This window comes from Armigeres subalbatus, chromosome 3, assembly GCF_024139115.2.
Source record: "Armigeres subalbatus isolate Guangzhou_Male chromosome 3, GZ_Asu_2, whole genome shotgun sequence".
NCBI lineage: Eukaryota > Metazoa > Arthropoda > Insecta > Diptera > Culicidae > Armigeres > Armigeres subalbatus.
In genome coordinates, this window is record NC_085141.1 from 121991947 (window position 1) to 122004756 (window position 12810).

General features: G+C 39.4%; 1 protein-coding gene across 2 annotated transcripts in view; it reads right to left on the reverse strand.

Annotated features, from left to right (window-relative positions):
* The window catches only part of LOC134227931 (bumetanide-sensitive sodium-(potassium)-chloride cotransporter), a 53764-nt gene that overhangs the window by 18355 nt on the left and 22599 nt on the right, over nucleotides 1-12810 (reverse strand). For both annotated transcript variants that reach the window (XM_062709640.1, XM_062709641.1), the window contains exon 3: nucleotides 9598-9694. In XM_062709640.1, coding sequence (XP_062565624.1) covers nucleotides 9598-9694 — 97 coding nt within the window. The remainder of the gene's footprint in view (nucleotides 1-9597; nucleotides 9695-12810) is intronic.

Below are 12810 nucleotides of genomic sequence, written 5' to 3' on the forward strand. Positions count from 1 at the left end.
CTCGTATACAAAGTATACGTAAAGGCTATATGTTCGCTCCAAAAACGAACTTTCTTTAGGAGGCCCGGAGACCCATAGTGTTATATACCGATCAACTCAGCTTGACGAATTGGAGTGATGTCTGTGTGTGTGTATGTGTGTGAGCGCAAAAAGTCTAGCTCACTTTTTGGGCACTTATCCTCAACCGATTTGCTCGCAACAAGTTGCATTCGACGCGGAATCTTGTCTTATTGTTTCGTATCGAAAACCGGCCCAGTGGACTATAGGCTACGGAGTTATGGCCTTTTTTCACAAGATTTTTTTTTTCTCTATTTAGGCACTTACTCTAGGCCGATTTACTCGCAACATTCGACGCAGAATCATGTCCCATTGTTTCCTACTAAAATTGGCCGGATCGGACTATGGGCTCAGAAGTTATGGCCAAAATACTTTTTTTCATACCAAAAGTGCGAAGAAATTACTCACTCACAAGAAACGAGAAAGGCACTATCACCGCTAGGTGGATTAATCTGGGTTTTCATGATTATATTAATAATAATAAACATCCGCTACTTAAACATTCAATGTTTTGAAATTAAACCATGTTTTAATCAAAATGGCGAACAAGTAAGATGTATAAACAATATTATTACACAATTCAATGCTGCTGGGCCAAATAGATGCTTTAAAATATGGATTTCACCGGCATCGCGTCTTATGTGAGATAGATAATCGAAATCGAGCGAGACATACGATAAATTTTGGAATATTCAGTCGGTAAATGATGAAAACAAATGTAAACATACAGAGAAAACGACAAATGTTGGGAATGACATAATTTAAATTTAGTATGTTTTTAACGTAAATTTGTTTTAAATCTCGATTATTGTCTCAGGTCTATCATTAAGAGTAATATTACATCATATGTTTACATCTGTTTTCATCATTTACCGACTGAATATTCCAAAATTTATCGTATGTCTCGCTCGATTTCAATTATCTATCTTATATAAGACGCGATGCCGGTGAAATCTATATCTTAAAGCATCTATTTTGCCCAGCAGCATTGAATTGTTAAATAGCATTGTTTATACATCTTACTTGTTCTCCGTTTTGATTAAAACATGGTTTAATTTCAAAACATTGAATGTTCAAGTAGCGGATGTTTATTATTATTAATATAATCATGAAAAAACAATATTAAAATACATTAATCGTGTTTATAATAAGAAATTTTATAGAAAAAAATCGCTGTACGCTCAATTTTGTCACATCTAATAGGCGTATTTTGAGATTATTTTCAAATAAATGAACTTTAGAGAAAAAAATTCAACTATTTTATGTACGCATACATTGAAGGAAGGGATGAATATTGAAATGCATTAAAAACAACTGAGCCAATAATAAAATTTTCTTTGGAATTTTCAAATATATTCATCTAATCCATGCCGTACGCTCAATTTTGAGAGTGACTGTACGTGTAAATCTCGTACGTCCTATTTCCACGATTCCGTTGCTTAAACCCAGCATGCAGAGACATTTTGAGGCAACTAACTGTGGCCAAAAGCCATCCTACCCCCATAGTAATCTCATTCGGCGTCTTCTGGGCGAGCAACAAACTAATAATCACTTCTTTTGGGTACATTTTTACAAATTTACAATACAACAATTACAATCTCTCGATGCGGCATTTGAAAGTAAACATAAACAAATATACTTTCAACAGAAATTATTCACTAGGTACTCAAATTAACCCTATACATTCAAGTTTAAACATTTTCGCATTATTTTCTGCCGCACCCTGTAGTTCGAAAAATGTATTGGAATGTAACCACTTCCATCGGTTGGGTTTGATCCTACGAAACCAGTACGTTAGACAAGTGCTTTCCCTACTAAGCTACGAAGGACCTCCATCGTCATCCGCAGTTTAGAAGGCTAGGGGAAGGGGGGGCATTATGCCCTAGCTAAGCAAACACTGCTTTAAGGCTCCCCCAAACCTAAGCGATTTCATCGCCGCGACGGCGACAACTAGTCGCAGCGATTCTATCGTTGGGTCGCTGCAGGCAATGTTCTATTTACGCTTCCATACCAACGGCGACAGAATCGCTGTCGCCAAGTGATAGAATCGCGTCGCTACTGTCGCGTCGCGTGTGTTTGGGGAACCTTTATTGTCTTATTTGTAACGCTATTCATGGGTATTTTTACATTATGCATCAGTTAAACAAGATAGCTAGTTGATGCAATTCAAAAATTGTCAAAAATCGCAATCATATTGATAATATTCACATTTTAAAAAAGTGGTGATATTCTGTTACCGGAAAACTCATGAGGCAAAACGCCTTTAGCCGGCAGCTCCTAGGGAACAAAGCACCACGCGTCGGCGAATCAGCATTCTGGTATGGATAGTGCGTGGAGACGCAAGTACATTGTAGGTTAGTGCCACTAGGGCGTTTTGCCTCGCCAAAAATGTTAGATGTTTCTTCAAAATGTGGAAATTTTCGGTTTTTCCGACCTTCCCAAACACTATTTTGAAACTTTCTTCGCCTAACCTACATAATTTTAGATCTAGTTTTGTTACGGACATCTTAATGACGGTAAATATGAGGGAAACCACAAAAGGCGTTTTGCCTCGGGGGGGCGTTTTGGGGCCTCTTCCCCTACTGATGAGATCAAATTTCCAACACTTGGCACATAACCGACCTCTCGTAATCTATTTTTAAAACCAACTCTTTCACACGCATTGTATTGTCATTAACTCCCTGGTTATTATCAGAAATGGTTTAGAAAGAAAATGTGGGTCTTAGACGAACTGTACAAAACGACAATTTTCACGGACGTTTCAGATTTGCGGAAAGGCCGTCTGGTAGCCACCTGCGGTCATTGCAGAGTAAGAACTGTGAATTAACACTAAGATCACCGTCAGAAATGGCCTAGAAAAATTGCGCTACTCTAGGACGAACTATCCAAAGTGACTATTTTACGGACGTTCCGGATTATCCGAGAGGCCGTCTGGTGGCCACTACGGTCATGGCTGAGTAAGAGCTGTGTATTAACTCGAATATCACTCTCAGGAATGGTTTAGAAAAAGTTGCACTGCTCTAGGACAAACTTTCCAAAATGACCATTTTTACAAAGGTTTTTCGTATTCTCCAGAAGACCACCTGTTGACGTGGTCATAACAGAGTAAGAACTGTGTATAAACTCTAATATCACCGTCAGAAATTGCTTAAAAAAATTGCGCTGCTGTAGGACGAACTTTCCAAAATGATTATTTTTACGGACGTTCCTGGTTTTTAGAAGGTCGTCTGGTGGGCACTTACGAGCATAGATGAGTGAGAACTGAGAATTAACTCCAAGGTCTAGTCAGAAATGATCAGCTGTATCAGCTTATTTAGAATGAATTCTTAATGAAATAAATGAATAATTCATTATTGGACACTTTTCCTCGTGCACCTGAGCCTTTTATTTAGTTATATTCACCAAAGCTCAGATCACTTTTATTATCTTCTCAATTGATAAAGAACTAATCTTTTGAGGAATACATGGTGGTTTGGTGCAAATTGGTCAACAAACTGAAAAGATTTCTCATTTTTACTCAATGTGTTGTACTTTTTACAACTTGCGAGTCCCGGAAGGTTAACAAATTGTCGCAGAGCTAAAAATCATTGAATTTTTGTTTTACCTAACTGAAATGTGACCAAAATGTTACTTACACCCCTGTGCTTCTAGCACCCTCAATTATTATCAAATCACCGCAAACTTCTCTAAACGCTACCGAATTTACTCGAACTGCACCCTAATATGTTAGTCAACAGATGGAGTTGGCTAATACTGTTAAGTACTATCCTTCGGACATAACACAAAGATACTATGTTTTCTAAATTAAAATCTGATACGGAAACCTATTATTTTTTTTTTAACTAAACAGATTGTCACCTATTAGTTGACTGTCGATTCCTTCTAACCTCCGGTAATCATGTTCTGACCACGCGTCTTGTCTAGTAGTTAGTAAACCATTAAAGATTGCCGACCGATTATAATTTCCATCTAAACCTCCAAAAGGTGATCTGTGAACTGTATGATCTTCGCACGTAATCTCAAGTTAGTCATCATACTACCCGCGTTGTCTGCCACATCATTGAATTACTCTTTGCAGTTACTTATTCGTGATTGTTGATTGGCGCTACGGGTGCTACTACCGAAACATGGTAAACCACTGTGTGAGTCATCGATGTATAGATCAATCTGCTTGATCGACATCCCAAAGAAACTTCTCGAGAGAATCATCCTAAATAGGTTGTCTCCGTAACACACGTTATGAGGGGCCTGCAGGCGTTTGTACATCGATAATTTCGGGTTTCATAGAAGAAGGCCAACGACAGATGCGATCAAGCCTATGGTTGCCACCGCGGAGGTCGCTATGTAACGCAAGCGATGTAGCACTCACTACTACGGAAATATCGAACACGTTATTGTGACAGGGCTATACAAGATCCTGGAAAGCTACTGCCAGAACCTGGTACTGCTACCTTAGCAGCACACTTAGACCGATTTTGTTGTAGTTACTCATATATGACTGAATTTGGTTGTATATGACCATTAAAAACTTGCTTACAACATGTGTGCTACCTGTGTATATGGGTATGGTTGAAGTCTCACAGGGATCCATCCTGGACACACTGTTGTGGAATGTGAAATGAGGAATTGACAACAGCGTTCTCATGCTAATGTTCCTGCCGGACGTCAAGAGAGTTGATTTTGAAAACGGCGACGTACCGTATTCGGGGGTGACAATGGGTCAAATGGGGGTGAGAATGGGTTACTGTTTCAACTACTTAGAGTGCTTGTAAAATATACTAAATGTATCTGAGGGCAAGAAGACTAAAATATAAGGGCATCTTTAGTAGAGTTATAAATCGTATGGGATCGTAATCGTTAGGAAATTAAATTGAAACTGTAAAAATGCCATCTTCAACAGGCGTTATAGTTTCAAAAATTCGAACAGTTTCGTCAGGAAATTCATAACTGGAATACTGCTCAGTTGTATTTTTGTACGAATTTGCAACAGAATTTATTCGAGTTTTATTTCGTTCAAAACAATAGAAGATGACGTCATCTGCTACAAAAAATACTATTTCCTCGACATCATAACAGTTTGACATTTGAATTGGCCTCGAAAGACTATTTTTTTCGTTTTCCAGTATAAAACATATTCAGCTTATAACTGCTACTGAAGATGCATTTCTTGTTCTATCCAGCTTTCCACGCTCGGTAATGGCGGCTTGTCGATGTGTAAAAATCAATCGGTCACTGTACTTTTTGACACTAGCTGGAGGAAAACTCGCAGACGAAAAGGCCTTTTTTCCCTTCCCCTCACCACAGGAACGCCAGTGGGGTTTCCTCCAGCTAGTGCACGGAGAAAAAGGCTTTTAGTTTGAAACAACCAAATCGTTGGTTGAAATTCAAACCAATTTTTTGTTTGTTTCAAACTAAAAATTTGTTGATACTAGTTCGTATTTTTGGTTATATTAACCAGCAATTTTTGCTTTGAACAAACTATGAAATTTAGTTCTTTCAAAGCGATATCTGTTTGTTTGAAACAATTATTATTATTATTCCAAACAAAATATTAGGTTATTTCAAACAATATATGGATTGTCCCCGTTGATTTGATTTGACGTATGAACGACCATATTCTTGTTTGAAGCAACATAAATCAGTTTAAAAACAAACTGAAATGATAGTTTATACACTTCACGTCTTCAAAACGCTTTATATTAGGAAAATCGTGTTAAGACTTCGTGTTCGTACGATTTGTCCGAAAATTCAAAAGGTAATTTTATAGTTTTAATTCGGAATTTACACTTATTCAAATTACATTAGAATTCAGTGTCGCTCTGGATGTCGCTAGCAAATTACCCGGTTTGTGCGCATCCTGTTCGAAGCTGCGGCTTTGAAAATCCCGTACACCGATGGAAATGGCAAGAATTTTGCTTAAGGCAAAACATACTTTTGCATATAAACAATAAAGACGGATCCTTAAAAAAACGAAAATCGATCCATAAATAACTTCTGAATGTTCCATAAAACGCTACCATAAATCCATAAAATAGTTCAGGAGATCCCATAAAGAATACTTTTTCGATCCATAACTAAACTAAAATTTAGCAATTAATGGGAAAATATGTTCCATTAACATAATCAAGAAAAACAATACAATTCCTGCTATTTTACCATGAACGTATGACAAATTTTCACGAGGACCGAATTCATTCGTGACGTCATGCTGCTGTCTTGCTGGTCGTACACACTTAACTCATTTCACAGGATTCGGTAAATTTTACCGAAATATCAACAGCAGATCTGTTCAGTGAATATTATACCGATTTTTTGTATTTTTTTCCATTGTTCAACTGTCAAAATCACCGAAAATCAGTAAAATTATTTACCGAACAGTTCTGCTGTTGAGATTTCGGTAAAATTTTACCGAATTCGGCGATTTATTTTAAGTGTGATAGGTTTAATTCCAGGCTCGTCACTTTCCTACTTTGTATTTCTATCTTAGTTCTTTCTGTGTTTCACGTTCTACCAAAACGATTCCTACTGTTATAACCTTCCACACAATCCCAAAACCTCCCGTGGCACCTATGAGAGGTCGTAGAGTTCTCTGCATCTTTCTTAAGTAGGTGTCCAATTAACCATCCTTCCCCTTCCTCAGCATTCGGACGTGGACGTGGCCAGGACAGATCTCAACTATTGGAGAGTGCATTGCTTCCATCTAAGAGATAGTGATTAGTTTCAAATCAATATCTGTGGTACCGGTTGGAAGTGATTCTACTCTCATACAATAGTCTTGGCTTGTACCACCTACGAATTTGTGCGAATTGCTAATGCTAATCATAATATGGCGCTAAAATTGACCCTCAATTGAACGTCGGGATTAGATCTATGCGTGTATTTACTGATCCATATTCATTCTGAAAATTGACGGTGCAGAGCCGAATATAAATATGTTAAGAAATGAAGTGACAAAGAAGGCCGATGGGCTTTATAAAAAATAATCGATTATTAAAAGCTCTGGTCTGGAAGGCATATTAGTGTGAGATGAGAAGTCAAATATGAACACTAGGGTGGCTCAAAAAACACTTTTTCAAATTTTTTGATGCTATTTGAGTTATTCGGATCTATTTGATGCCCTGATGCTCTGGACAAAATTTCAGCCAAATCGGTCAACGTTTGGGCGGTGCTAAACTCGTTGGAAGTTTATATAGAAAAATGTATGCAGAAACATCGAAAACAGTGATTTGCAGTTGGACGGCACAATTTACGATCAAGAGTCATGATACTCATTGAATTAAATACAGATTGTTATGCTGAAACCCGCGAGAAGATTAGAGTTTATCAGGCAAAGATATTAGCATTTTACTGTAGTGTTGTAGGGGTGAATTTATTTCTTTTCAAAGGTAAAAGAAATGAAATTTGCTGAAACCCCACTTCAGAGAAATGCTAATAACTTAGCCGGGCAAACTCTAATCTTCTCGCGGTTTTCTGCATAACATTATGTATTAAATTCTTTAAGATCTGAATGAGTATCATAGTTCTTCATCGTATGTTGTGCCGTCCAACTGCAATTCACTGTTTTTGGATGTTTCTGCATACATTTTTGCATATAAACTTCCAACGAGTTTAGCACCGCCCAAAAGTTGACCGATTTGGCTGAAATTTTGTCCAGAGCATCAGGGCATCAAAAAGAACCGAATAAAAGGGCGGCCCATCAAAAAAATTGAAAAAAGTTTTTCCCATACTAATTTGAACCACCCTAATGAACACTCACCTCTTTCTAATGTTCTGCTTCACATTTAAAAACGACAAAATTTTGAATTTTCATATATTTTTTTGTTTGCTTGCGTCAAGCAACCACAGAGAATAGACATGGATGCTCTAACAAAATTTCATTAAAAACGTGTGTAAAGATTCAAATTGCTCATCACCGTCGCTATCGTCGTCGCAGGTACAGTGACTATAATAACAGTGTCGTCAAGTGTCAGAATTGGAACAGAATCGTCTGTCAGTTCCATACGAATGCGCGTTCCAAACGAGCAGGAGACCTGTCAAACGTGCCACATGGCGTTACTCTTCTTATAGGACTCTAGTCGCATGCTGCTCGACATACAAACTCAATCTCACTAAGCTATGGCGTTGGCTTACACTACATAAACAAGATAGTGCTACCACTTAGGGGCAATTCGGTATAAACACTAGCGCTCAAAAGTAAAACACGGCAAATTTCCTCCATATTTATCAACACACTAGCACATACTTCAAAATTACCAGTGCAAAGTTTTACACAACCGCACGAATGAAGATGAACGTCTTTTCTCTGTGAAGAAACTATATGCACAGAGAACAGACGTTCATCTTAATTCGCGTGGTTGTGTGGCATGTCCTTATGCCTCCATTGCGCGGTGCTAGTGTGCTGATAAATGTGGTTAAAAATTTCCGTGTTTTGCTTTTTAGCGCTAGTGTTCATTCCGAATTGCTCCTAGGCTCGCTGCTAGGTTACAGCACTACATTGTTTATGTGGCAGATGCTAATCGCTTAGTGAGATTGAGTTTTATGTCGGGCAGCCTGCGTTGGCGGCGCTAAGGTGCGATTTAAATCTTTACACCCGTTTTAAACGAAATTTTGTTCGAGCATCCATGTCTGTTCTCTGTGCTATATGCATGTGCACGTTTCGATACTGGCTCTGAGTGTGTGCTGTCAAACTACAAATTTGATATTGCTCAGATTTGTCGTATTTGTCAAGTAACATACATAATTCAGGGTGGCCCGCAACCGGAGACATTACCCTATCAATTCCTGTGAAAAAATCACGTGATTTCAATTTGTGACCTGAGTGTTACTATCTACTCAAAGTTGAAATTTAACAAACACATAAGCATTGTAATTTCCAAAGCATAAATTTATTTATAATTCACCTTTGAAGCTATACCTAGATGAATCGCTCATAGAAGAAAAAAGTTCCGTGAATATGTAAAAAATACATTAATTAAGTTTAAAAAAATCCGTCAATATGCTGTCCATCCTATGTGAAAATCGGCTATTAAACTGCACACCAATGCACTTATATAATGCTATGTCTTAATTCAGAAGAGTCGATTTCCTTGAAGACGAACTGTCCTTTGAATGGATTACACATGACATGCATGCGTGATCGTCCTGAATGAACTTCCCTGACCCTAACCTAGGGTGCGTGGTTTGAACAGTAAGTCACAGCTTGTTATAGTTAAGGACCTTCTATGAAATAAATCATGATGGCATATGAAATATTTTTAGAGGAAAAGTTATCTAGCAACAACAAGCACGCTTAATAGACCCTTTTAAACTGATGTACGCACATAAGTTCAAATGGGAAGTCCCAAAAGTGAAACTGTGTTGTTCAAAAACAACTACCTACCAGAACAACTTTGCAGAAACAGTCACTCTTTACTTAGGAACTAAATTTTTACATTAATTTTGTAATTAATTTTCGTAACCCTTCACACCACATCTACACAAAAGATGATTTTCAGTTTCCTGTTCGCAAATTTATAACTAACAATTGCACATTATACTTACTGGATTTCGGTCCTTATCCCCATGAAGCTCTCCGAGAGATGGTCGTTTCAGCCCTCGGTTTGACGTTCGGTAGTACTCCAACCGTGGTAGTGGTTCCCTGACAAAAATATAATTATAGAATTGTTTATTACTTGTCAGTACTGTTTAACACTCATTAGAAAAGCACTAAATCACTAATCCCGGCTAGGCACCTTGTTACATGGCACATGTACGCCCCAACGTCTAGAAGCACCGATCGATTTTGTCGATTTTTTTTGTCATCAGTACTCTCACTTCGAAACAGTCTACTCGCTTGGAAGAGTTTCATTTTTCACCTGGCGAACAACCACGTAGTACATGCGTCTCATCGAGACGATCGTTCAGCAATATCAGGAGCTATTAAATATCCACTCCGGTTAAATAGTGCGGGTGGCATCTTGTTCTGTCGCAGTCCTTGGTTTCCTCCATACCGAACGATTCGATTTCGCCCGATGCGATGATGATGACGATGATGGGAACTTGCTTCGGGTGTGAGAACGCGACGCGCGCAAATTCTGTGTGCGATTTGAACAATGTTGACCGATTGTAATAGCTTTATTGCGCGATATAGTATCTCGATTGAAGAGCTACGACGCTGTCGCACCGTTATCAGCGCGCGATCATTAGCTAACATTATGCGTTAAATAATGTACGCTTATGCGCTCATCAAACGATCGGTCATATGTGTGGGCAGTTTTGGTCGTTCGGTTAGTTGCTTGCGGTAGACGCGTGCAGACCGGTACTTCCGCAAACTAGTGGAACCGGATTGTCAAATTTGCTGATTCTACTGTCTGCGAAAATTTTCTTCCGATCGGCAAGATGTTATCTAGCAAAGTGGGAGATATTGTTTAAATGAAATATGTATAGCGGAAGCCCCGTAGCTTACATGCTGTTGTTAGATACCCCACCGGTGTTTTGCTATATATGGCGATTAGCGAAATTATTGTTGCTGATGAGTAGTTTTGTTTTGCCATGAGCATCAAGTACTCGTTATCTTCTGAGAGTTCTTTTTTCCTTCAATGGCTCTACATTCCAACTGGATCTTGGCCTGCTTTTTAACGTAGTATTCTATTACCGTTTACTCAGTTGTTATTTTCTGTGCCCGCTACTGCATGAGTATGTATCTTGTGTGGCAGACACAACGGATACACTATGTCCAGGGTGTCGAGAATGTTTGCAACCCTAAAAAATCATAGACCGGACCGAGAATCTAACTCACTATCTCCAGATTGGCAGTCCTACGCTATTGCTCGCAAGACTACTGGAGACCCAACTGAGAGCTATGAATTAAATTCGGCAGATAATACATACACGGTGTGTCTATGACCGTTATTAACGAAAAAAAGTCCATCAATTTTGAAAGATATAATATCCAGGCGTCTGCTTTGAAAATTTAAAAAAAAATCATCTAGGGAATGAAAAGTTTTAGCAGTTGGAGCAAAATGGCCTCAATCATTAAAACACTCAAATTTAACGATTTGATAAGAGGTTCAGAAGCCTCCTTTCAAGAGCTTTGAAGGGCTCCTTTCAAGAGGCTTGATAGGATCCTTTGAAGAGATTCGGAAGTTTCCTTTCAGATGCTCAAAAGCTGCCATTAAAGTGGCTCGGAAACCTCCCCTCAAGAGGCTCTGAAGCCTCCCTTCAAGAGGTCTGGGAGCCTACTTCCAAAAGGCTCGTAAGCCTCCTTTCAAGAGGCTCGAAAGATTTCCTTCAAGAGGCTCGACATTCTTCTTTCAAGAGGCTTGGTAGCGTACATTCAGAGGCTTAGTAGCCTCCTTTTAAGTGGCTTGGAAGTCTGATTTTAAGAGACTCGGAAGACTCCTTTCAAGAGAACTCGGAACCCTTCAAGAGGCTTAGTAGTGTCTTGCTCAAAAGCCGCCTTTAAAGTGGCTCGAAGTTTTCAAGATGACCGGAAGCTTCCCTTCGAAGGCTCATGAAGCCTCCTTTGAAGAAGCCCGGGAGACTTCTTTCAAGAGGCTCTGAAGTTTTCCTTCAAAACGGTCATGAGGCCTCCTATCAAGAAGCTCGGGAGGCTCCTTTCAAGAGGCTTGGAAGTCTTTTTTCAAGATGCTCGTAAGCCTCCTTTCAAGAGGCTCGTAAGCTCGACGCTCGAAAGTTTCCCTTCAAGAGGCTCGGAAGTATTTTTTCAAGGGCTCGCCACAGTTCCAAACTGACTATCTATAAATCGCTTATTAGACCGGTAGTCCTCCATGGACACGAGACCTGAACGATGCTCGTGGAGAGACGTCATGCGGGAGAGTGAAGGAGACGACTAGGGGCACGCAGTAAAGTCTTAGTAAAGTCTAGCTCATTGCATTTAGGATTAACTTGTTAATGATAATCTCCAGGCGACCACCCAGCAGCACAATTCAATCACTTTTGGTTGCAGCAACTTGTTTACGACTAGATTCAGTCATACAGAAGTCACTGTAGCTTGTTTGTGACATTTGTGCTACTCGGGACAGGGTCCGCAGAGTCTCCATTACGGTCGGTACTGACTCAGATGAAAGAAGATGGTACCGAACTGCCTTCAGCGCGTTGCCCTTCAGACACCGTTGTATTGTAACCGTGCACGCCGTCGTGGAATTGTAGAAACGGCTTTAAAAATTAGGATATACCTCTGGATCGCCAGGAAACTCCGGCAGATCTAAAGAAACATCTTCCTGAGCGTTCGCCGTTCTATAACGTCCCTGTTGCGGGTTTGTTCTTGGGTATAGCTACGACTGACTCGTGTCACCAATGATGTCAGGTTTCTAGGCGATACTATCACATCACATCCCAAGTAACATTTTTAGTTTTATAACGATCTTCAAAACTATAATTTGCTCTTTATCACCTTCATAAAACCAGTATAAAACCAAAATGTTACTGGGGATGCGTACCATCGTCGGGGGTGACAATGGGCCAAATGGGGGTGAGAATGGGTCACTGATTCAAGTACTTAGAATGCTTGTAGAAAAGATTGAATGTATCTGTGGGCAAGAAGACTAAAATATAAGAGACCTTTTTGAACGATTTTGCTATCCGACCTCCACGCTGCCGGTGAGAGCGATGACCCATTGTCACCCCCGATGGCGGTACGCTTGATAAAATCCACTAAACGATTGAAATAATCTGGAGGACGAAGGAACGCTTTTTAGTTGTCCAAATGGCCTGAAATGTAAAAACTATCTCCCAAAAGTGTTAAATTGACCT